General features: G+C 38.3%; 1 protein-coding gene across 8 annotated transcripts in view; it reads left to right on the top strand.

Moving 5' to 3' along the window:
* Cobl (cordon-bleu WH2 repeat protein) overlaps positions 1-27,003 on the top strand; it is a 282,502-nt gene that overhangs the window by 79,799 nt on the left and 175,700 nt on the right. For 4 of the 8 annotated variants that reach the window (XM_071614776.1, XM_034637134.2, XM_071614770.1 and 1 more), the window contains exons 3-6: positions 7,956-8,166; positions 11,029-11,257; positions 17,939-18,036; positions 22,213-22,287. In XM_071614776.1, the coding sequence (XP_071470877.1) occupies positions 7,956-8,166; positions 11,029-11,257; positions 17,939-18,036; positions 22,213-22,287 (613 nt within the window). Of the gene's footprint in view, positions 1-7,955; positions 8,167-11,028; positions 11,258-17,938; positions 18,037-22,212; positions 22,288-27,003 lie in introns of those variants that run through there. The other 4 variants (XM_071614773.1, XM_071614779.1, XM_071614784.1 and 1 more) reach the window with 3 other exon arrangements.

Genomic DNA, 27,003 nt, shown 5'->3' with positions numbered 1-27,003 from the left:
TTTAAGAGCATATTAGATGGTAGTTACCTGAAAGTAATTTGTATACCTGGCACTGAGTGAGCCATTATTTCAGTCAACACATCAGTTCTAATGTGCATATCTTGAGTCCTTGGAGTCTAATGGTTCTCAAAGTGGGGCCCCTGAACCTGCAGTATTAGTATCTCTTGAGAATATGTTAGCCTGACCCTAGACCCTTTGATCAGAAATGCTGGGATGGGGTCCAGCAATCTGTGTTTCAACACCCTGAAGTTTCAGACTGCATGAGTGTGTGCCACTGGCTTGAGTGTGTGCCACTGGCTTTTCTAGGTGTCAGGCACATAATCCTGAGCATGAGCCCAGGACCTCATGGTCCTGTTGGCAAGAGGAGGGGAACTATGAGAAGGATTAATTCACAGGCCCAAGAAGGGTCCTGATGCACATTGTCATCACAGATGAAGAGAATCTGCCCATCCATTTCCAGTGAACACATCTGAGGTCTAGCAAGAGAGCAAGCTCGTTATGTAGAGAGAAGTCCCCTGATTAGAGGAGGACTGTTCATTAATCAGCCACAGCCTGAAGGGTCCAGGATGCAGCCTGTCTGACTTCTGTGTCCCAATTATATGCTCCGCAAACAGCCTGTGGGCTGCCCTCTATTCTCTGCCCCTCAGCTCCGAGAGTGGATATAGGCACAAGCTTCTTGTTCTACATCTAGCTATCTGCTAGGATTTCAAAAAAGAGCCACTTATGAAAAAAGACCAGTTTGTTTCTCATTGAAGTCATTGACTCATGCAAAAACAATTGTTGACATCTGTATACAATTAGAAAGTAATTTTTAAAAGAAAATAGTATAAAAATTCTACTCATTTTTAGAATTTAAAAACAGAGACCAAAACAGATGCTGAAAAGCAAATTTCATCTCTACATTATAAACACTTAAAAGACATTTGGAGAACAGAGGTAAAGGAGTTGGAAGGAAAAAGGCCTACTGAGGAGGAATGGGAGAGAAAACCTAAGAGATTTCTCATCAACCTCTTCACCCCTGTTCACTTGGTTTTGGAGTGATTGATCCCTTTTATTACTATCTTCTATTCTTTTGTACCTGGGATGTATACTGAAAAAAAATATATATGGAGATGATGATGATGATGATGATGGTGATGATGATTCATATATATAGATATATATGTAGAGAGAGGGAGAGAGAGACCGATACACACAGAGAGACAGTGAGATTTTCTTGGGGTCCCTAACGTGCCTAAAAGTGACATTCCTATGGGATTTTTATTAAGGCCAGGAGGTCCTTTGCACTCCTTAGCTTCGTAATATACCTGACTTTTCCTTTAATATTCAGAGGGTATCTAATAGTCCCAGTTTCATTCCTTGTAAAAAGTGGGGAACTATTCTGCAATGCTCCAAGGATGTTTCATCTAAAGGATCTAACATCCCTGTGTGGCTGTTACCAAGCCAAATACAGACAAGTGACTGTCAACCTGAGCCAGATGAATGTCTTACTATGTAGAATCCAAATAGAGAGGAGAGCAACAAAGTAACTCATTAACTTAGTAGAAACTGATAGAGTACTCTGCCTTACAGATGTTAATTCACCTAAAGAGTCTACGAACCCTGGGAAGTGGGCCCTATCATAATGCCCTTACAATAAGGAAACTGAGGCACCAAGAGGCGCAGTTTCACAAGTCAGCAGCAGTGCATGGGGATTCCACTCCAGGCAACTACCCCCAGGTGCCTCCACTGACCCACAGCACTGCCACAGCAGAGATGGACAGGCCCTCATCAGAGTGCACAGAGCTGCAGATCAGAGGTGGGGGCTGCTCCTTCAGACCTCCACAGGGAATAAGGAGGAGACTAGACCCAGCAGGTGTTGAGAACAGGAGCCACTAGGCAGCCTCATTCAGTCTCTGGAAAGTTCTACCTGGCCCAGTGGCACAGTGACCTACTAAGACCTCATGGAGAGATACACATAACACCTAATTAGGGAAGTCATTAGGCCTTTGGAACCTGATGGAGCTGTAAAGAAAACCCACAGGGACTGTAGCAGCTTGGTACCTCTCTGTCCATTGTTGGGCACTGCCACTGTGCCAAGGATTACCTCCTCCTTTCTGGATAGGTTTCTCCAGCAGATCAAAGGAGCCTTAAAAAAACTGGATGGCTGTTTGCAATTTGGTATTTTAAAATTTCAGTCAATAGTGGTATAACAGGTATAGTGAAAAGTGGCAAAAGCCATTTGTACCTTACCTCACACAGACTGGTTCCCACAGAGTGTGTAGTGTAAAAATGGTGAGTATTATAATATTTCAAGTTAGTCATCTTTTAAATAGCAAGCCAAACCCTGCAGGACATTTACTAAGTTGAGCTTATGTCTTTGGACCTGGGTTCTCCTAAGACATTCATGAACCAAGGTTATATCAATGCAGCAGAGCCAGTCCTCATGAGAAAGCTGTGTCCACTTGAGGCTCACAGCTAGAGATGGGTGGAGAGAGGGCAAAACAGCCACTTGAGCTTCCTGGACCTCCTCACTCTCACTCGCCTTTAGAAACTGTCTGTCCTGGGTGCTGCTTCAACAACCAGGAAGGAATGGGGTCCCATTTGCTTCCCTGAATTGATTAGTAATGGCTCTGTGTTCTTCAAGTACTTAACATGTGTGATAACCTATTGATTTTCCATCATATTCCAATAGAGGTTTGGGTTTTTGCTTTTGTTTGCTGACCTTCAAAAGTAATAGTAAATTTAAGCAAGAGGTTGTTCATAAACTACATCTACCCTTAACTGTTAAAATGTAACTGCAGCTTTCCTAGTAGGGAGCATTTGCTTCCCAGTAGGGAGCACTCCTGAGGAGAATTTCATCCTTCCCCAGGTATGTGGAATATGGAGGACAGTGTTGCTGTGGAGCATGGATCAGTGAATCCTAGAGTTCCATGTGACACAGAAGGTAGCAATTTGAACACCCAGCTATTTATTCAGACCTAACTAGTGTACTACTTTGCTAGCGCATTAAATTGTAACCACTGGCTTCTGCTCTGACAAGATGGGTGTATTCTTTGTAGTGGAATAAAGCTAGGGAGCCCTGTGGCACTTGCCTTCCACAGTAAACTCTCTAATTAGATGTTTCAAATATGCTGCCAATTATTGGACTAAAAGGTTAGAAGGAAACATTAGCAGTGTTTGTGTACTTTTTTGTGTTTCTTGACCATTTATATGTTTACTTGGTGGAAATAAACTCTGGGTGGGGATAGCAGAGACAAAGCTAGAGTCACATCCATGGACAAGAGTATAAATCAAATCCCAGCCCCACTCCCCCTGTGTAGAAACCCCAGGACGACAGTCTGCATCACTCAGACTAGAGAAAAGTGTAGAGGCACCATGGAGCCCTGGACTTATCAGGTAGACAGTGAATGAGAGTCTGTATGATGGTGTTATTTTAGCACTTTTAAAGAGTCTGTTTTCCAGGCAGAGACTAGCATGTCTTTGAGTGCATGGTGTGTACCTCCTTGCTTTATTTCATTAAGCTCCTTGTTGAGATAAAGATGAGTTTTGACCAGGGGCTGAAACAACCAGAATTCATTGTAGGTATTAGCCTGCCTATCCACCTGTGGTACATGTGAGGGTTTGAACTCCCTGGTCCCCCCAAATGCCCCATCAGTCATAGGGCACTGGCTTCTTGGGGATCCCTGGGTCTCACTGGTTGGCAGACACTGTCACTCAGTCACTTCCTGGATAGTGGATGAGGTAAATATTGTTTTGAAGATGACTTTGAAATATTGCTTTGGATCAATAAGAACATCATTGGTAGTCTTATAGCAATTGGATGAGAAATGGGGTAGCTTGGGCTTTTGTTGTTGCTGTGTTTGTTTGTTTTGGCATTGGGTTGCCATCTAGTATCAGGGCCCCACAGGGCTGGGATGCTCAGGATCAGGGAGGAATGAGTGAAGGACTAGGATAAGTACCTATGGCTTTATTTTATTTGAGTACAAAAACCAGGTTTGTTTTATTTTAAAGCTTTCTAAATTTCTTTGTAACACACTGCACCCAGTAGGTTATCTATAATATTTACTGAGTTAAACATGTACTTTTATGTCATTTGTCTACATTTCTTTAACCAAAAAATAAGTATCCATTGTATGAAGTGTCTGTTGGGAAGAGTTACTTCCTTTTTTCTGGTTAATTTTTTCAGTTTCACTGGGGCAAAATTGACAAATATAAACTTTGTATTAAGTATAAAACATGATGTTGATATACATGTATATTTTTGAAATGATCATCACAAAATAGTTTATATATTTGTCAACTCATATACTTATATTTGTATGTGTATGTGTGCGTACACACGTGTTGAGAACCATAAATTTCTACCCTCTCAGCAAATATCAAACATACAACACAGTTTCTGTAGTCACCATGATGTGCATTAGGTCTCCAGATTTTTACTCCTACCACATAATAGGAACTTAGTGCTTTTGATAGGCATTTATCTCCTCATTTCCTCTTTACCTAGCCCTTGATAACCACTCTTCTAATCTCTGCTTCTATGGATTTAACATTTTTAGCTTCCACATATAAGTAAGATCATTCAGTATTTCTGTGTCTGGCTTATTTCACTTAGCATATGTCTTTCAGGTTCATTCATGTTTTTATATATGGCAGGAATTTTTTATTTTTTACAGCTTAGTAATACTCCACTCATGATGGCCATACCAGTTTACATTTCCACTAGCTGTGTATAAGAGTTCCTTTTCAACTTCATCAACATTTATCTTTTTTTAAATTTATAATAAACATTCAATCAGGTGTGAGGTGATATTGTGGTAGAGTTGTACTTTTCTGATAGTGATGTTGAACATGTTTTTTTACATATACCCATTGGTTATATGTATGACTTATATTGAGAAATGTTTATTTGAGTCCTTTGCCCTCCTTTTAGTTGGGTTATTTGCCATTGAGTTGTCTTGAGTTACTTGTCTATTTTGGATATTAATACCACATTAAATATATGGTTGGAAAAGATTTTTTCCCATTCCATAGTTTTCCTTTCACCCTGTTAATGCACAGAAGCTTTTAGTTTGATGCAATTCCACTTGCCTTTGTTAGCTTTGGTTGTCTGTGCTTTTGGTGTCATATCCAAAAAGAGCACTACTCAGGCCAACATCAGCAAGATTTCCCCTATGTTTTATTTTTGTAGTTTTATGGATTCAAGTCTTAGTTTAAATCTTTAATCTTTTTGAGTTTATTTTTGTGTATGGTATAACAGAAGTGTCCAATTTCATTTTTCCACATGAGGATGTTTAGTTTTCCCAACACCATTTATTAAAGAGTTTGTCCTTTCCTCACTGTGCACTCTGTATACTTGTCAAAGATTGCCTAAGTATAAATGCATGGATTTATTTCTGGGCTGATTTTGTTCCATTGATCTACATGTCTAAATTCATGCAAGTACATTACTGTGTGGATTACTGTAGCTTTGTAAGATATTTTGAAATCGGCATATGTGATTCCTCCAGCTTTGTTTTCTCAAGATTACTTTAACTCTTTAAGGTCTTTTGTTGTTCCATATGAATTTAAAGATTTTTTTTTCTATTTGTCTATTTTTTTTGTTGTTCCACATAAATTTAAAGATATATTTTTCTATTATTTGTTGTTCCATATGAATTTAAAGATATTTTTTTCTATTTGTCTATTTGTTCATTGGGGTTTTGGTGGGGATTGTATTGAATCTGCAGATTTCTTTGTGTAGCGTGGACACTAACAGTTTTAGTTCTTCCAATTCATGAAAAGGGAGTATCTTTCCATTTATCTCCATCTCCTTTGATTTCTTTCATCCAGTAATTCAGTGCATAAATCTTTCAAATGTTTGATTATGTTTATTCCTAACTACTTTATTCTTTTTGCTGCTATTATATGTAGAATTGCTTTCTTAATTTCCTTTTTGGATAGCTTATTGTTAGTATACAGAAATGCCACTAGTTTTATCTGGTTGTGGTGGCACATGCCTAGAATCTCAGCAACATGGGAGGCTAAGGCAGAAGTATTGCAAGTTTGAGGCCAACCTCAGGAACCTAGTGAGTCCCTATCTCAAAACAAACAAGATGCTGGGGATGTGGTTTAGTGGTAGAGTGCCTCTGGGTTTAATCCCCAGTAACTGCCCCCCCCCAAAGAAAACCCCCCACACATATAGCGACTAATTTTTTATGCAGTTTTGTATCAAGCAACTTTCCTGGAGTAGTTTATTATTTTAACCATGTTTTGCTGTTATTGAATTTTCAGGATTTTCTACATATATGATCACATCATCTATACACGGAAAAATTTTCTTCTTTCCTTCTGATTTGCATGAATTCTTATTTATTTTCTTGGGCAGTGCAGTGGCTATGGCTAGGACTTCCAGTATTATGTTGAACAGAAGTAACAAGGGAGCATCCTTGCCTTATAAGTATCTAAGTGGAAAAATTTATTTTCCCCTTTGAATATGATGTTAGCTGTGGGCTTTTCACATATAATTTTGATAGTGTTGAAGTTAGTTCCTTCTATTTTGTTGACAGTTTTTAAGTTATGAATGGATGTTGAATTTTGTCACTTGGTTTGTCTATATCAAGATGATTATGCCTTTTTATAAGGCTTATTTCTTTAATGTGATGTATCACATTGATTGGTTGGCTGAGTTGAACCATTCCTGCATCCTTTCATCCAATAATTGGATGAAACATGGTATATAATCTTTTTAATGTGGTGTTAAATTTTGTTTGTTATTATTTTATTGAGGATTTTTCATCCATGTTCCTCATGGAAATTTGCCTATAAGTTTTTTTGTGGAGTCTCTCTTTGTTATTAAGGTGATGGTGGCCACATTAAACAAGTTTGAAAATATTTCTTCTTCAATTTTTGAAAGAGTTAAGAAGCTTTGGCATTATTCTTTGAATATTTGGGAGAATCTTTTGAATACATTTGATTTAGGACTTTTTGGCAAGGTTTAGTTACTGAGTCAATTTCTTTGTTATTTGTTCAGGATTTCTGTTTCTCCTTGATTGAGTTTCAGTAGGTGCCGCAGTCTGGCTGGGCACAAAATCACGAGCCACTCACAGCCTTGTAGATTCAAACAGCAATTCTTTATTCCCAAACTGTCACCGGCACTCTACACGCACGTTCTGGGGAAAATCCACCTCCACTCGGCTCTGCATCCCCAAATACTCTCTGAATCCCGCGAGAACTCAATGGGAACTCCAGGAGCAGGCAGGCGCCTGAGGCAGCAGGATACTCCCTATTCCCAGAGGATACACCCTAAACCTGGACCCACCCTAATCCAGCAGGATCCTCCCTAAACCCGGATCCACCCTGGTCCTTGAGCAGGGTCACCTTTCTCAAACATTCATGCAATGTCACTGCAAATGACCTGGGTCCAAGGCAAGCCCATTTCCACAATGGAGAGTCCTCCCTCTAAGCAACATTGGGTAGGCTGACAAAGAAATTGCCATGCGTCATTCCTATTTGGCAATGGCTCTCAGCAAGTAGGTTACATGTGTTTAGGAGTTTAGCATTTCTTCTAGTTCCCCAATTCATTGGTGCATTATTATTCATAAATGCTTAACAAATTCTGTAACTTAAAGCCTAGTTTTTCTTGATACATTATACTTACAAATCACTGATTTAGTGTCTTTTACCTATAAGTAGTATGATTTGTGTTATCAGGCTTTAGATTATTCAACTCAACATACTCATGGATTTACAACTGTTTTTCTCAGCTATTATGATTTTGATCAGCTATTATGATTCTGTTCTTTCAGTAATGTTGTTCATTAGCATTGAGAAGGGTAACATTGCTATACAATCATGCATAAGAAATTAATGAGCCTGTGTTGTGTTTATAAGCACGTCTAATTTCCTCACTCACCCATTTCTGCCCTTACTCAGTTAGGCAGAGGGAGAGTGCAGACATTCCTAATAATCATGATTTGTTTTCCCATTTTCAGCCATGCAATGATGGACCTATTGGTTGAACTTTGCCTTCAGAATCACCTGAATCCTTCCCACCATGCCCTTGAGATCCGGTCTTCAGAAACCCAACAGCCTTTGAGTTTTAAGCCAAATACTTTGGTTGGAACCTTGAATGTGCACACTGTGTTTCTGAAAGAAAAAGTTCCTGAAGAAAAGGTGAAGCCTGGCCCACCTAAGGTGCCTGAGGTCAGTAGATGCCTATGTGTGATGAGAGGATATACATGGACACATGCCTATGAGTGAGTGTGTGGGAGATGCTGAGGAGAGCCTGCTTTGCTCTTTTAAATACCACATGCAGAAAGCTGTGGCTGAGGTTTCTGCTGCCATGCTGGGCAAAGGGTGCCAAATACACTGGGTTTATTATAGGCGATAGAATTTCCAGAATTTAATAATGTTCATTGTTGTAAAATTGCTCCTGTATGTATTATATTATAGAAAAGGAATTAATGAAGAACACAGCCATCCAATAGAACTGTCTCTGAAGCTGGAAATGGTCCCACATTCTACACTTCCCAATATAAGAGCCACTGGGCACATGTACATTTTGAGCACTTGCAATGTGGCTAGTGTGAATGAGAAACTATTTTTTTTAATGTTATTGAATTTTAATTAGCTATTGGCTATTAATTGGACTGTGCAATTTTGGATTGTGCAGTTCTGGAGTTCTTTCATCTCTAGGAAGTAGTTCAGATCTGTAAAAGATTTACCATCTCAGCTGGTCATGGTGGCACACACCTGTGATCCCAGCACTTGGAAGGCAGAGGCAGGAGGATCATAAATTTGAGACCAGCCTCATCAACTTGTGAGACCCTGTTTCAAAAAAAAAAAAAAAAAAAGTGGTGTGGGGGTTGCTTGGGATGTAGATTAATGGTTAGAGAGCCACTGATTTCAATTACTAGTGTAAGGGACCGGCGAAGCGTCGGAGGGAGAGACCACCAAGAGACCACTCATGCAATTGGCAGAAGGGGATTTATTGATCCAGCATGCTAGGGCTCCGTGCCCACTCAAGAAGGGAGAGCAGCCCAGAGCCCAGAGCAGGGGTTGTGCAATGCTTAAGTATACTTTTTTGGGAGGGTGGGACTTTACATACATCACAGTCTCCTTTAACAAATCATCATACACCGTGGGAAAATCAAACAACAATTCTGAGACATGATTAGTTCATTCATTGGCGGGAACAGGTCAGGCGGGGGTGATAGGTCAGTTCTAAAGCGGGGTACACATTCAAACTGATTGGTCCAGGCCCTGCGATGCCTACGTGCAAGGCCACACAGAGCCTTAAGTTATTAAACAACCAGGCAGTCAGGGGGAATATTTACTGGGCAGTTCGAGTATTGTCTTAACAGCTACAGGAATTTCAGGTTTTGCATGTAGCATAGGAACTTAACAATGCCTGGTCCTTTACATTTTAACTCAGGCCTTGCATCTTAGAAACTTTACAATGCCTGGTCTTTTACACTTTAACTTCAATTTCTTTTACCCTTACACTAGTATGGGGAAAAAAAAAGAGTCTTACCATCTCCTGGGGGTGAGGGGGAGAGTCTTTTTGAAAAAATTGTCGTCAGAAATATTTACTCATTGCATTTGAAGAATATCTTATATACACAGCTTTATGCAGCCTTTTGATTGTTGATTAAAATTAATTTGTTTCTCATTGTACTAATAAGGTTTTGCCATGGATCTTTCAGTCCAGCTAAAAGTAGTTCCACTTCATTCTTTCAGATTCTTGGAAGATCTGAATTTTCTTGCTTTTAAAATGTGGCCAACAGTTTGTCTCCTTTGACTTTCTAGATTTCAATGATTAATAAATTCTTATTGTTAAAGGGGAACAGTGGGAGGGAGGAGAGGAGGAAAGAAGATAATATTGGGGATTGAAATAGAGAAAACTGATTTATGCTTAAATGAATATGTCAAAATAGGCCCCAATATTATGTATTATCTTAATATACTAAAAGGCAAATAAAAAAATGAATTCTAATTGTTGTCCTTCTATACTATGTCCAAAGAAAATTTCCCCTTATTCTTCAAATAAAAATCAATGTTCAACCCAAAAGAACCCTGTGGCTTCCCTCACGTTCTTAGTCCTTAGGGATAGTTAGGCCCAGGGTATGAGCATGAGTCTTCTTTGAGAAACCTGATGAGAATTTCATCTTTCCTCGTTTTCTTCTTTCTTCCTACATTCTGTCACTATTATGGCCACCAAGCCCTGCCACTCAGACCAGAAAGGAGCCTAAAGCTTTTCTCAGTCACTCTGTGCAACTCATGTTTACTCTGTTCACTTTCTTAGTGCCCTCGCACTATGCCGTGATCAGGAAGGCTGAATTACAGTAAACTGAGTGAAACTTTGAATACTATAGTTTTTTTGGTGGGCTACGTTATCTGCAGTCATTTAGAATTGGCCTTAGTCAAATTTATTGTTTTCTTCTTGATTGTATGTATGGTATTTGAAAAAGTTAGACTCTATTTCTGGCTGAAAATATGTGTATACTCCGTGTGTGTGTGTGTGTGTGTGTGAACACATACATATATAAATACACATCTATTTACATACTCTTACACATGTATGCATATGGTGTCTTATTTATATAAATACATATGTACATAAATATTCATATATTTATATGAATACTTTGGCTTCTTGAAAATTTTATGTTTTGTTTAGTGGGAATTTTTCTTTTAATGAAATCTACTTCCAAACTGTTTTCCTTTAGAAAGATATATATTTATGTTCAAATCTGGTCAGAGTCTTTGAAAGGCAGTATACGTATTGGTTTTTAAATTTAGAGCCCTCACTGACATCCATTTCCCTATGTTGCCTAGCAGCTTGTTAATTAGTAAGAGAAACTCTATAAGATAAATCCATTATTCTGGACATTTATTTTTCACTATTCATTATTCCATTTCCCTTGTGACTCACTGAATTTATGGAAGAAGGATTAGAGCTGCACAAAATCCTGCCACACTTAATTCTAAATTTAAAACAGAAGTTGGAGCTATTGTGGGAAGAGGTTGCTCATAGAATTCTTTGTCTCTGATTTATTCTTCCAGAAATCTGTGCGTTTGGTAGTGAATTACCTTCGAACACAAAAAGCTGTTGTGAGGGTGAGCCCAGATGTGCCACTCCAGAATATTCTGCCAGTCATTTGTGCAAAGTGTGAGGTCAGCCCAGATCACGTGATTCTGCTGAGGGACAATGTTGCCGGAGAGGAACTGGAGCTATCCAAGTCCCTGAATGAGTTGGGGATAAAGGAACTTTATGCCTGGGACAACAGAAGAGGTGAGACCCTGCTGTGCTCTACACACCCTGCTTGTAGCCTGCTCCCTCTCCTTGTGACTCTCTATAGTACTAGATGGAGATGGATATGTGAAGTGATAGGCAACTCAAAATTTTGTCCAGGGTTGATATGGGCAAAAGTGAACTTTGGCCTGCAAAAGAAATCTGGCTGTTTTTATTCCCCTCCACTGTGATTATGCCTCTTTCCTCCCAGTTACAACTTTTACGTTCTGTCTCTTTGTGAATGTCAGCATAAGTTAAAGCATAAACAGGTGAGGAGAGATTAGACCTTCTGCTCTAACCCTGCAAAAACCACATAAACATAGTGTTGATTTTTCTTTTCAGTTTTCATTGCTGCTCCCAGATTTCAAACAGTGCTTATATCAAGACCAGTATCAAAATGCATTTAGCTATTCTCTTAAACTGACCAAATTACAGTCCATGAGATCAATTCCTGAAGACAGCTTTAGGTACCCTCTTAGATTCCTTACCCTCATTGCCAGATATCTTACTGTGATGTCATTTTGGTACCTTAGCATGAGTCACAATTAGAGCCATTGGTGATTGGCAGTCCCTAGGTTGCTGTTGGTACAGACATAAATATATTATGTAAGCAGATTTTTCTGATTGATATAAAGAGCTGACTATGTAGCTAAACCACTCTCAGGCAAAAAGATAATTTATAATTCTTGACCCTACAATTTTTAAAATGAACTTCATTAAAGTTTCTGTTTTTCTGTTTTAATGAGCCTCATTTGATAATTGATGGCCATTTTATTTGTTCCAAAAATATTAAGTAGGCTAGACTTTTAAAATAGATGTATAATAAAGCTTTTCATGATTTGTTCTTTTTTTCTATACCTTTTTTTTTCCTTATTTCTTTCAGTAAAAATGGTTTCTGCTTTTTGTTTGTTTGTTTGTTTGTTTTTTCAGCTGGGCACAGTGGTTCATGTCTGTAATCCCAGCGATTTGAGAAGCTGAGGCAAGAGGACCCTAAGTTCAAGGCTAGCCTCGGCAACTTAGTGAGATCCTCAGCAACTCAGTAGGGCCCTGTCTCAAAAACTAAATAATAAGGGTTAGAAAAGTAGCTCAGCAGTAAAGATTGAACCTTAGGTTCAATCCCCAGGACCAACCCACCCACCCTACACCCCACCCCACCCCAGGAAAAAAAGAAAAAGCAAATCCCCCCTGTACTACTTCTTATTGCCAAAGGTATTGTAAAATCAATGGTCATAAGTGGGATTCCTCTCCAGTTTATACCTCCTCCCAAATCAGCCTAGTTTCTGAGTCCTTGGGTCTTATTTGACAGTTAAGAGAGGGTTTTGGTCACATGGGGTATAAAATACATGGGCTATTTATTCCCTTAAAAAATACTACTATGACATTTGAGAATAATGGTCTTGTGTTTTGTCCAGTATTTTTTTTTTTTTTTTTTTTTTGTGGTGTTGGGATTGAAGCCAGAGCCTCGCGCATGCTAAGCTGTCCAGTATCTTTTTAAAACAGACAGTAATACTTCAGCATCAGCCACACAGACTGGGTTACTGTGTGTATATTTGTCTGGATATATCTGCTTTATTTTATTTTGGTTTATGTGACTCTTTGAAAACAGGGCTTTCATTTGGTAAGACAAGAAAGAAAAAAAAAAGAAAAGTAAATGGAAAAAGCTACATTTAGGAAGCTAAAAGCAAAAGGGTTTCACAAATGAGTGTTTCCATTATATTCCCACAGTTGGATACATCTTGAAAGGTATAGAATATGGTTACTAAAAAAGTCATACAAAATCTGCTTTTCTGTTAAGCAGAGGACCCAGCAGGCCCGTGAATATCTGCACATGAGAGTCAAAGCCCTCCAATGTGTCAGCAGGCTAACACCTTGTGATTTTGTGTTTTGTGATTCACAGGCAGGGCCAGGCATCAGGACACATGGTGCAACCAACTTGGATTTTGAAGCACCTCTGTCTTTGAGGGAACTAGCTGCTCTTAAACCCCCAAATCCTACTCTCATTTCCCCAGCTCATGGGAAAGACATGCTCCAACCCCATGACCAGGTTGATTTCCTTTAACCTAGATTAGGCTAGTTGTCAGTGCTTGATAATCATCCCTGCCACAAGCTTTCACATCTTCCTATTAACCATCTGATATCTTAAAAGAAAAGAAAGTCTTCCAGAGGGGTCCCTGAGGTTCCCTTTCTATTTTGTAGCTGAACTGGAAGGACTTCCAGGGCCTGATGGAGCAGCCTCTCCTTTGTCTCTCTTAATTTACACTCAGGATGGCCACCTGCTCCTCCCTAGCCCTGCAAATGCTGGAGATCCCAGAGGACAGCTGGTGTGGGAAGGAAGAGCGACTCTGCTGGCAAAAGCCTGCCCTCTGGAATCCCAGGCAGTGGTATCTTGAAAAAGCCTGAGGCTTTGCTGCCACCTATGTCCACAAGTAGGCCAAGCAGCCTGCACAGCTGCAGGTCCTTGGGAGGACAGACCTGGAGAGGCAGGCACCATTCTCACATCAGGCCTTGACACTGCCACATGCACATGTGTAAGTCCATCCAAGGCTTTAGGAGAGGCCAGGGCTCTGTAGGGTGTAGCTCAGGTCTACAAGCTGGTCCTCACTTTCTCTTGCCTGCCTTTTCTAGTTCTTCTGACCAAAACTCAGTCCGAGCCTTCCCTGAGTTTCAGAGGTACAGTGAGCCTGCAGGGCTGCACTTTGCATGGCTCTGGGCTAGGAAGATGCATGGAGGTGATGTTTTTGTGTGAGACTTGAAGGAAATGAGTATGGCTTGCAACACCTCTGGGGATGTGAGTCTTGCCTGGTTGACACAAGGTTATGGTTTGATTTCTTTGTTCCCTGGTTAGTTCAGAGAAGAATGTCCCTTGTGTGAGAATTTGCTGTGAGCCTCTAATTGGTAAGTAATGAGGGAGGATGTTGTAGCACATTCTGTTGCCCACAACTTCAGGTCAGAGCAGAAGTGATAGGTGCTAAAAGAGCACTGATGTATTTTTATTTCTGCTTGCCTGTATTATCTATGAGCTTACCTGTCCTCCAGGACCATCCTGCATGCAGCAGAATTCTCAGTATTAACTTTCGCTATTATAGCAACTATGCAAATGATTAGTCCAGATTTAGCATGTATTTTGACACCTATTTCTTAGAAATCTTTTTTCTTTCTCCACCTCTTTTTACACATACATACACACATACATACTAAACATATACATATGCATATATATGGTATTTTCTTGAACAAATATATATAGTTATACATATATTTATATATTCATGCAAAAAGTTTGTTAGAATCCCAGGCTCTTTGCATTCTACAGAATTTTTTCCATGCTTGTTACAGTACTTAACAGTAGATTTTATTTCCAGAAATAAAACTTTTTGAAAGAAACTCAGCGTTGGTCTGGAGACATCCTTGATGTTCTGATCTGTAATTGATGTACTTCATCAATAATACAGAAGGAGGTTAAAAAGATAAGCATTCTTTGTTAAGAAACACCATGAAAAAGCAGTTGTTGTGAGCAGGACACTCACATATATGAATGCAGGAGTTGTTATTGAATGATTCTACTTGGGGGTTTGGACTGACTAAGGATTGGGATAAGGTGAACTGAAGGGCTTTTTCTTTATTACCCTGAGTGCAGGTAGCCTAATGATGTGGCTGAAACTTAGAATGCCCATGGGTCTTCCTTTTCCATGTGCTGCTCAGTAGTCTTGTTTTCTGGCCACTGAACTGCCCTGATTTTATGTTCTCTTCTTGACAAATGAATGATTTGGACTAATTGGTCTTTCAGAGTTCCTTCAGTTTTCTATACCCCTTGTACCCCTCAGTTCCTCTTTATCATTTCCTGAAATAATTTTAGTGCTTCCAAACAGGAAGTACTTTCTTATAAATTAAATATGATCCCTGCAAAATACTTTTATTGATGTTTAATTTCTTATAAAATAGACTACATTCAAACAAAATAAATTTTATGCTCAAATGATCACCCTTGGAAACTGTGGATTCTAGGTCTTAAATGTGTATGTTCTCCAGGCTGAACTATGTATTTGTTGTTTATGCTGTTCTGACAGCATAGCTTCCTGTAGATATTCTGCCTGATGTAAGTCCTGAGTTCTCTTGCTTTGCTCTAAACTGACCCTTCTTCCATGACTCCTGAGCCTCAGGGGTTTCGCAGGAGCCTGTGCTCTAAAAATAGACTGTGTGCTCTAGATCCCAGCTCAGGACTCTGAGTTTTGAGCCCCTGCCACATTCACGTAGCCATAGGCTCTACTAACAGCTTGATATGTGCCTCCCCAGTCTCAGTTCTGGAGCCAAGCTACCACAGTCTTGTGACCAGCCACTATTCCTGTTCAGGGATAGAAACAAGAGGTTCAATTTCATTGCAGTTTTCTGGACTGGTCTATTTAAAAAAATTTTTGTTTTTAGTTGTAGATGAACATAATACCTTTATTTATTTGTTTTTATGTGGTGCTGAAGATTGAACATAGTGCCTAACACTTGCTAGGCAAGCACTCTGCCACTGAACCACAACCCCAGCTCCTAGTCTTATTATTTTTGTGGTTGGTGTAATATGGCCTGTGTGCTAGTAACACATTCTCATTTCATTTTTGGGTACATTATCATACATTTTAATATATCCATGTCACACATCATTCAATTGTAGAAACCATATAGACTAGAAATATACATATTAATTTATGCTGTAGTTTAGATATGGTATTACTCTATGGTATGTTTTATCTTAATAGCTAATTTATCTTTTACTGTAACCTGTAAAAGGTTTTTGTGTGACCTTCAAGTGTGTGTGTGCACATGCATCGGTCTGTGTAGTTGCATCTTGTGATATGGGTCCTCTGGTTTGGATGTTGCATGATGTGCTGCCCACTAATCTCCTTGGTTAGAGCCTTGCATGTAATACAGATCCCTGACCCTGGTGAGCTAAACAGGAGCCATTGTTCTCTACAGATTGGTTTAAAGAACATGTACACTTGGTTTCTGCTTCGTTGGGTAGATGGCCTTAATGGTCATGCATATTTTATTAATGCACCTACTTTTATGTCTCTTCTCTAACTCAAATATGAAATTATATATTAGCAGATAAAGAAGTTAATGAATGTTTACCATGTTTGGGTTGGCTGATATACTGGTGGTAGGTATGTAATATCCCAGTCCATGATTTTTCCACTAGTGGATTAGAGGTCTTGCTGTCTAGCAGTTGGCAGTGATATGGGAAAATTCATCTTTTTATCCTTCAGGAACACCTTAGTTTTCCCTCATATTGTCATGTCTGTATGCCTTGGAAGAGAAGAATGGATGAATAAGTGGCACAGCCATAGAATAGCCTTTGCAAGCAAATCAGTGAGTGATAATAATCAGTAGTCGAGATAGAGCTGTGTATGCTAGTGACTAACACAGTTCCTCATGATGAGCATAGTTACCCCCAACCTGCAGATGAATAAACTGAGGCTTGGAGAGACTAAACCGTTTGTCCAGTTGTGCCTCACAAGTATGTCTCTGTACCTTTACACTGACTTTTCAGGTGTCCCTCAGATCTCACTTTGGTGTTTTTTAAACAGTGTTGGAAACTCTCCCAGAGTTTCTGATTCTGGATGTCTGGAACGGGCCTGAGGATTTTATCTCTCACAGGTTTCTGTGATGCTGATGCCTCTTGTCCTGCCTCTTGAGAACCACCCTTGATTGCTGATCTGCTGCCTGCCAAGTCTAGGCTTTATTGTCCTCTTCTATAGCTAAAAAAGAGCCCATCCTAGCTCTAAAAATCCTGAGGAAGAAAACACCAGAAAGAGAGATCAAGGGCTTAGAGCTCAACAATCAATTAATCACTAAATAAATTAAGTAAAAGAAGATGAAGAAAACAATTGGTTTACTAGGGAATGTAGCTTAAAAGGAAAATGTTCTGACTACAACAGTGGAAAGAAAATCTGGAAATGAGGGTCCTGGAGATCTGATGTGATTGTTTCAAATACCACCTGGGTAAACTATCACTGGTATTCCATGTTCTAGAAATGAACAGGAAGACTCTGTATTTATTTTTGGTTAGCATTTTTACCTCACTGATGGTTCTTAAAGCAGATGTTTTACACTAAAGGCATAGTCTTTGGAGCTGTGCTGGTTAATTGGGCAGCCACAGGCCACATGTGACTCTTGGACACTTCAAGGTGGTCAGTTCAAGCAGAGATGTACTGTCATCCTGAGGCAAACACTGGATTACATCAAAAGAAATGTAAAATATCAGTAGCTCTGATATTCATTATGTGAAAAATAATATTTTATATATATTAAATCAAATGAATGTATAGTGAAAATTAATTTCATCATTTTTAATGCTGCTACTAGCAAACATAAAATTACATTTATGCTTCATATTAGCTTTCTATTGATAGCACTTCCCTATTTTTGTTGATTTACTTACTTACTTTTTAGTATCCAGAAGGGTCTAAGCATACCAGAGACAATTCTACCTCAAAAAAAATATGTAAGACCTTTAAATGCTTTCCTAAATTGGTCTTAGAGCTTTGATGTGGCTCCAAGAAAGAGTTGGTGATTTACCCCTGTAGAAGATCTAACAGCTTAAGAATAAAGGATTTACTTAAGATTTTTTAAAGTATTTAATCTCTTATTTCAAATGTTGAAAAATAACTTAGTATGTCTTTTTTCCCCCCCCAGAAACATTTAGAAAATCATCACTTGGCAATGATGAGACAGATAAAGAGAAGAAAAAATTTCTGGGATTTTTCAAAGTTAATAAAAGAAGCAGTAGCAAGGTAATGGATTGCATATGCACATGACTTTGCATAATGTAAAACAGTGTCTGAAGATGCTTATGTCACAAGAGTTCTTTCCAGAGATGGGACCTCAACTCAAGACAAATGGGGTCCTTGGCATATGTTACAGAAAAGAATTTCCGAATGTGCCAGTCCAAGACACAGACACATTTATTTAGGAAAGGAGATAAACATTAAGAGGGGAATATGGGCTGTCTTGATAGTAAAAAGCAAGGAATGCATATTCAAGAGATAATGGGGACAATCTCCAAAGTGAGAAGCAGCACACCCTTGTTGTAGGGTGTTAATAATTATAGAGGAACAATGGATAGGGGCTGAACTAGAAGTGGAGTCTACATAATTTTGTGCCAGTGTTTCCTGTGTTTATGTATCGCCCTCCTGGCATGTTACATTTTGCAGGCAAGGACAGGAGCCTAGGTCATGGATTAAGGATTTGAGTTGGGTTGCTCACCTACTTTCTTATTTTACATTTTGACAGTTCATGGGTTTTTGTAAGGGTTATGGATACTTCTTTCTTGAGACTCAGTATGCCTTTCTTTTTCTGTATTCCTGAATTTCTACCTCACTCATACTGAACCTATCTTATGATTTTTAAAAATAATAGTATTTAGGAATATTAATTCCTTCAAGTAAATGGAATGTGTGGAATGAGTGGCTTTGTGCTTCTACACTTGATCTCTAAAGCAGTTAGGTATCTAGAAGGAAGATGTTTCACTCACTATTGGAACAAGAAACCTGTGGGCCTGAGGCCAGGCTGTGAGCCCTTCTTCTGCCAGGTATATACTCTGACCTGGTGTGCGGTTGAAGCACAGTACATACCTTAGGATGGGTGAATGAATGAATGCACATCTTAGTTCAGTTGAAACACAATGGTAAATATTCCTTCAAATAAATTATAGCATCGAAACTTAGCACGTGAGGTATCTAAGAGCTAGCGTTAAGGCCACTTTGTAACCGAGTCCCTTGTCAAACTAGACTGTTTGCTTTTGATTAGATTTTTAGGTGGTATTTGGTCTTCATTATATAATTTGGGACTATACCACATGAGAAGTTAATTTAAGAATCTTGTTATTATTTCTTAAATAAGTCTTGAAAGTCATATTTCAGATCAAATGTTATAGCATTAAATCATAGTTCAAAGAGTAAAAATGAAGATTTTCTTTCTAATCAGTTATAAGAGTCTCAAAACCATCTAACTAACTTTCAGAAAAGAACATACTTATTATCCCTATTATATTTGTTTATAGGCATATTTTACTAATATCCAGTTAGACACCCCCCACCCCCCAACTAAAGTTGTTGCATTGAATGGTAGGCCTTGATACCATCAGCTTAGCTGGAAAGTGTCCTCCATCAGTGTACTTGGAAGAGGTGACAAAAAAAGCTCACATTCATTCAGGTGCCTTCTGGCCATTGAGGAGATCTGTACTCCTTTGCATCTGTGGCTGAGGCTGCACATCTCACTTCCTGACCATCAGAAACCTGAGGAGTTGGAACTATGATTCACCCCGGGCTTGCTAATGAGGATGCTCAAGTTCAAAGAAGTAGTATAGCTTGCTCAGGGTCCCAGGGTTAGGGGCAGGTCTTTGACCAGAAGCCAGGCAACCCCTCCCCGCTGGTGGTGGTTGTTAGGAAATGGGAGATTGGAAGTTAGGAAGGAGTAGTTTGAAGGGGAAGGTGTGGTGAAACCCAGGCTGAGCCAGCTGAGACCTCCTGTCTTTAGAGCTTCTTACAACCTCAGCTTTTGGTTCTTCATCTACCTGATGCTTTGGTAGTAGTTTTGTTATTCCCTTGTGTTTACCACCCATAATATGTGCTTCTTCCCTTTTTCCTGTGTGTCCTTTGAAAATTTGTATTCGATGTGTATCTTTCTATGTAAGATCTCTGAGCCTTGAGCATTTCTCTCTTTTCCTTCTCTTTTTCCCTCCCTACTCCTCTCTCTCTCATTCCCTCCTTGCCTCTTTTCAATGCTCCCCTCTCCTCTCTCTGCCCTCCTGACCTCTTTTCCTTTCCTTTCAGAATTACTTGAAGTTGCAGAATCAGAATTTTGTGTTTACATTTTCCATCACTTCATGAAGTTTATTGGTGTTTCTAAAACTGTTGTGAGAGATTTGCTTATACTATATTCAGTGTCCTCCTTGGTCTTCACATTACCACTTCACAGTAAACCCCTCCCTATCCTCATTCCTCATACTGAGATACCAAACACTCATTCTGCATTTTCTTCTTTCTGAGAGATGAACTAGGAGCAAAGCAAGTCAAAGATATAGGAATACTTTTGTTTTGGCACAATAAGAGTTTAAAGAGCTGGAGACTTGGAGATCAACTAACATGGCTTCTGGGAGTTCATAAGGGGTTCCTGATAGACCCCAGCAAGTCTAGTCTGCTCATTATAAGGGGATTTTCTTTATGTCATACCTATCTTTCCTCTGTTTTGGACTTAGTAAAATTATTTTTTATTTCCTTCATACTTCATCTTTCATTTATAACTTTCTCTTAATTTTATTTTACCTAGGGCATCCCTTTTTCAGTCTTGTCATTATTGGATTATTTGTTCTGTGTGGTTTTTTTATGGTTAACTTAAAACAAAAAAAGTTTTGTGCTAAACTTCTTAACTCCTTGTTTTTCTCCATTTTTATTGTTTGAGATTTGGTGCTAAATATAACCTCATCTGTCTAGGAACTTGATGAAAAAGGTATTATCAGTTGCATTATGTGGGTGAACAAACTAAGGTTAAGCAATTTCTTTATGTATAATGTAAATCTAATAACAGTACTCATAATTGTCAGAATTCATAAACATTGAAAGTTAAACCCAGGCCTGACTTTCCATAATCCTTGCTAATAACTTCTATTTACATTGTATAGTCCTTAACAAATATAGGTTTCAGTGTCTTCAATAATAAAAAGACTTTGGAGTAAATAGCTTTAGAAATTATTTCTAAGGGCTGGGGGTATTGCTTAGTGGAAGAGTACTTGCCTAGCCTGTTTGAGGCCTTGGGTTCCACCTCTACTACCACAATAGAAAAGACAGATTTCTAAAATCCTGTGATGCCACATAATCTGCATGTGACTTAATAATGAACAAACTCTTGGAGAATTATCAGAACATTTAAAACTAAAGTGACATTTGCTATCACCTTTAAGGAAAAAAAAATACATACCTGTGTGGGTGTTGGGAATGTGTATGAATGTGTGTGTGTATGAATATGTGTGTGTGTGTGTGTGTGTGTAAAATCTCAGTAAAGAATATACTTGAAGGGACATAATTTGGGGACAAATGAGGGCAAACATCTTTTTTTGTTTTGAAATTTTGTGTTTTAATATGTTTAAAGCATGAGAGTTTTGTCATTTTTAAAAATATTTTTATTATTTTTCGGTGGACACAACCTTTTTTTTTTTTTATAATGTGGTGCTGAGGATCGAACCCAGCACCCCGTGCGCATGCCAGGCGAGCGCACTACCGCTTGAGCCACATCCCCAGCCCAGAGTTTTGTCATTTTTGACATTATTTATTCTCCTAAACCAATGGTTCAAAAGTACTTCAGAGGCTGTTTAAGACCTATCGTGAAAATTGTATTCTTGGGTTTTGTCCCCAAAGATTCTCATGTGGGAGGCCAGGTTCAGGCCTGGAGATTGAATTTTGCAGTTATACCCCAGGTGATTGTATGGCCAATGGTGTATTATCATCTGCATTTTGTGGATAAGGACTGATATATTTGGTGACTTATTCATGTCTTTTCTATTAGCTATGCAGACATTAAAACTTCAAAATCCTAAAAATGTAATTAATTAATTGCTTTGCCTAGATAATTCCATCAGTTCAAGCCCACTACTGTTTGAAAATTGCATATTTTAAAAGTTAAAGGAGATGCTTGGCGAAATAGAAAGAAAACATGTTTTTATGAGTTTTGGGTTTAAAAATTGTGATTTTTCAAATCCGGGAGCCCTTTGGTTAGGAGTTGTTTTAAAACAGTTTTCAAGTTTAAAAGGTGAAGGAAGTGGCTTGGATTACTACCACAAATGCAGACTCTGAAGCTTGGAATTGGGGCCTCACTGGCCTTTTTGGCCTCCATGATTGCTATGGAGGGCTTTACTTTTTGTTTGAACTTACTTCCACCTGGAGTTGATGGTGGGATGCTTATCTGTATTCCAGGCTGAGCAGCTTGGGCAGTCAGGCCCTGACAGCGATGAGGACACCTCGAAGTTGGCTTCAGGAAGGGGCATGAATGTAAGTACTAACAGCCAGCAAGTGCCTCTGCTAACCCAATGGAACTTCTTTCTCCTTGCTTTGCACTGCCTTCCAGACAATGCAATTACAGACTACTTTGGTTTCATTTGGCTTGACTTTTGTGGTCTGATAGATTCACAAAGCAGCATATAGCTTCTTTCTTAGTTGCCCACGCTATTTTTGGAAAACGTAGAGTATTTTAGTTTCTCTTCTTCTCTTTCCCTATCAGCAGGATCAAGAGTATCCCTCACTAGGTTAATTGAATTTATACTTTCTGAAATTATTTTCATGCATTATCAGAAGTAGCCTGATGGTATAGAAAGCCACACAGTCCTGTTTTTCTCAAAGAATATTTTTTTTTAAATTTTTTATTGTTGGCTGTTCAAAACATTACATAGTTCTTGATATATCATATTTCACAATTTGATTCAAGTGGGTTATGAGCTCCCATTTTTACCCCATATACAGATTGCAGAATCACATCAGTTACACATCCATTGATTTACATATTGCCATACTAGTGTCTGTTATATTCTGCTGCCTTTCCTATCCTCTACTATCCCCCCTCCCCTCCCCTCCCCTCCCCTCTTCTCTCTCTGCCCCCTCTACTGACATTCATTTGTCCCCCTTGTATTATTTTTCCCCTTCCCCTCATTTCCTCTTGTATGTACTTTTGTATAACTCTGAGGGTCTCCTTCCATTTCCATGCATTTTCCCTTCTCTCTCCCTTTCCTTCCCACCTCTCATCCCTGTTTAATGTTAATCTTCTTCTCATGCTCTTCGACCCTACTCTGTTCTTAGTTACTCTCCTTATATCAAAGAAGACATTTGGCATTTGTTTTTTAGGGATTGGCTAGCTTCACTTAGCATAATCTGCTCTAATGCCATCCATTTCCCTGTAAATTCTATGATTTTGCCATTTTTTAATGCAGAGTAATACTCCATTGTGTATAAATGCCACATTTTTTTTTATCCATTCATCCATTGAAGGGCATCTAGGTTGGTTCCACAGTCTAGCTAAAATAAAATACTTGGGAATCAACCTAACAAAAGAGGTGAAAGACTTATACAATGAAAACTACAGAACCCTAAAGAGAGAAATAGAAGAAGATCTTAGAAGATGGAAAAATATACCCTGTTCATGGATAGGCAGAACTAACATCATCAAAATGGCGATATTACCAAAAGTTCTCTATAGGTTTAATGCAATGCCAATCAAAATCCCAACGGCATTTCTTGTAGAAATAGAGAAAGCAATCATGAAATTCATATGGAAGAATAAAAGACCCAGAATAGCAAAAACAATGCTAAGCAGGAAGTGTGAATCAGGCGGTATAGCGATACCAGACTTCAAACTATACTACAGAGCAGTAGTAACAAAAACAGCATGGTACTGGTACCAAAACAGGCGGGTGGACCAATGGTACAGAATAGAGGACACAGAAACCAATCCACAAAACTACAACTACCTTATATTTGATAAAGGGGCTAAAAGCATGCAATGGAGGAAGGATAGCATCTTCAACAAATGGTGCTGGGAAAACTGGAAATCCATATGCAACAAAATGAAACTGAATCCCTTTCTCTCGCCATGCACAAAAGTGAATTCAAAATGGATCAAGGAGCTTGATATCAAATCAGAGACACGCCGTCTGATAGAAGAAAAAGTTGGCTACGATCTACATACTGTGGGGTCGGGCTCCAAATTCCTCAATAGGACACCCATAGCACAAAAGTTAATAACTAGAATCAACAAATGGGACTTACTCAAACTAAAAAGTTTTTTCTCAGCAAAAGATACAATAAGAGAGGTAAATAGAGAGCCTACATCCTGGGAACAAATCTTTACTCCTCACACTTCAGATAGAGCCCTAATATCCAGAGTATACAAAGAACTCAAAAAATTAGACAATAAGAGAACAAACAACCCAATCAACAAATGGACCAAGGACCTGAACAGACACTTCTCAGAGGAGGACATACAATCAATCAACAAGTACATGAAAAAATGCTCACCATCTCTAGCAGTCAGAGAAATGCAAATCAAAACCACCCTAAGATACCATCTCACTCCAGTTAGATTGGCAGCCATTATGAAGTCAAACAACAACAAGTGCTGGCGAGGATGTGGGGAAAAGGGTACACTTGTACATTGCTGGTGGGACTGCAAATTGGTGCAGCCAATTTGGAAAGCAGTATGGAGATTTCTTGGAAAGCTGGGAATGGAGCCACCATTTGACCCAGCTATTCCCCTTCTCGGTCTATTCCCTAAAGACCTAAAAAGAGCATGCTACAGGGACACTGCTACATCGATGTTCAAAGAATATTTTTAAAGTGGCTATGCCCTCATAATTGAAATTTGGCATATAAAAAAACTTCCTTGTAATTTTAAATACTTGAAAGAATATAATTCATGATATTTTATAAATTTTGACATTTTAAACATATCTAATTAAAGTTAGATATTTTCCCATTAAAAGTTACCTGAACAAACTTTTCCATATCAGAATAAAATTTTGCATTATTAGTTTATTTTTCACATTTCCACATCAGCCCTTGTCAAATTTTATTCTATTCAACATACATTTTACACTCAAAAATCTTTTATAGAGACTTGAAATAAAACATGATATAAAAAATCTAAATTAGATTTTGTCATTCCCCCATCATAAATCTATAAAATATTTTTTCTGGATTAAGTTCTTTTAACAATTGTAAAGTAAATTAAAACATTCTAAATATATTTGTTGATACATAATTGTTAAACACAAAGTAAATTTTTCTTGAAAAGATGTTTCTTAATAAAATTACGGTTTTTTATTTATTCCATTTATTGATGAACAGGATATATTAATAAAACTGGAAAGGCTCAACATTAATTCTATTTCTCCTTTCAGTTTTATTGATATAAGCTCCAGGAACATTTTATGTAAATAGTGTATGAAAATGGAAAAGTTTTGTTATGTTAGTACATTTCAATTCTTTTGGAGTCTTTCAAGATAATAGACCAAAAGCAAAGTGCTCTGTGATCAAAATTATTTTTAATGTTCTCCTAGCCATGTGTAGTTGTCTTTAAAATTTGTCATTAGCCAAGATTTGGAATTATTGAGTTCTGGGAGGTATATGAAAAAAATACAGTATCAAGACTTCTCTGATGATCATTATACTCATTGTTCTTTTGCTAATAGATACTTTCTGAACCATATATTTCATCAGTAATTTTGTTAGCTTTTACTAATTTTTGCAAATACGTGTGTTTTAATGATTTTTTAAATTGTTATTTTAAACTGGGAATCTGTTTTTGTCAAGAGCTTGGATTTATATTTAACAAAATGTTGGGTTAATCAGATTAAACTCATTCAGTTTATGGAAAATCTCTGTCACATAAGCTAATTGGGAAAATAAGCCCATTTCGTTGGACCAAAAAAAAAAGGTCAAATTTACTTTGGTTCCCAAAAGTCTAATTATGCTTTTAAATGTAAGTTACTAAGATGTACCTATGATAAGTGATCTTACTTTGCATCCAGAAGTAGGTTTGTTGATATAATTTCCTTGCACATTAATTTAATGCTTTGCATTTAATGTCATTTCCCCTAAACTTCTATTGGCCTCATTTTAATGCACTGTGGGAAAATTAGACCTGAGTTTTCGTTACAATCAATCTTGTTGGTGAATGTTTTCAGTCTTAAGGATTTAATGTATGTACTGGAAATAAAGGCCTATCTTGAGCCCATGCATTGAGCAGCTGTACATAGATGTGTTCATGACCTTTTCCCATAGGAACCCATATTAGCCTGAATGAAAGCTTGTAAAGAAAATCTCTTCCTTTTCTTTCTTCCTCCTCCTCCTCCCCCCTTTTTTTTAACCTACTGGGGATTGAACCCAGGGGTGCTACATCCCTAGCTCTTTCAGTTTTTAAATTTCAGACAGGGTCTTGTTAAGTTGCTGAGGCTGGCTTCAAACTTTGGAGCCTCCTGCCTCAGCCTTCTCACTGGCTTTTTTAGGTGTAATCTTAAGCACTTCTTTTCCTGAACTAATCACACCAAGAAATGCTGTTTTCTCTGCTATAAAACAGACTTAAATTGATTTGAGGATGATTTGATATGCTCTTTGACTCATTAGTGTGTAGGGCTTGTTTTTTATTATCCTCAATTTCATCCAAGAACTGTTGGAAAACTTTTCAGTATTTCAGATACTCTACAAACTTCTTGTGTTTCAGTAGGGAATCTATTTAATTTCATTGAAGGACTTGGCATCTGGTACCTTTTGGCTATTATAATGTAACCAAGTATTATAACTTTTTCTACAGAAATGAATGTCATCATAAATTTTATAGTGAGCAGTGCTAATTTGTGTGAGTTGTTCCACCCCCCACCCCCCGCCGCCACATAGAACAGAAGAATACATTCATGACATGGATAAATGGATGTATGTATGGATACAAAGATAGATAGTACCTAAGCAAAAACTTTATAGGAATTATCCAAAACAGTATGAGAAAAAGTATAAAAAAATTCTACAAATATATAGAACAATAGAACTGCACAAAATGGAAACTCATGCTGCTTTTTTTTTTTTTTTTTTTTTTTTGGTACCCGTATTGAACTCAGGGACACCCAGCCTTATTTTATATTTTATTCAAATACAGGGTTTCACTGAGTTGCTTAGCATCTTGCCTCTGCTGAGGCTGGCTTTGAACTCGTGATCGTCCTGTCT

Source organism: Marmota flaviventris, chromosome 1, assembly GCF_047511675.1.
Source record: "Marmota flaviventris isolate mMarFla1 chromosome 1, mMarFla1.hap1, whole genome shotgun sequence".
NCBI lineage: Eukaryota > Metazoa > Chordata > Mammalia > Rodentia > Sciuridae > Marmota > Marmota flaviventris.
This window is presented reverse-complemented; position numbering and strand designations above follow the sequence as displayed.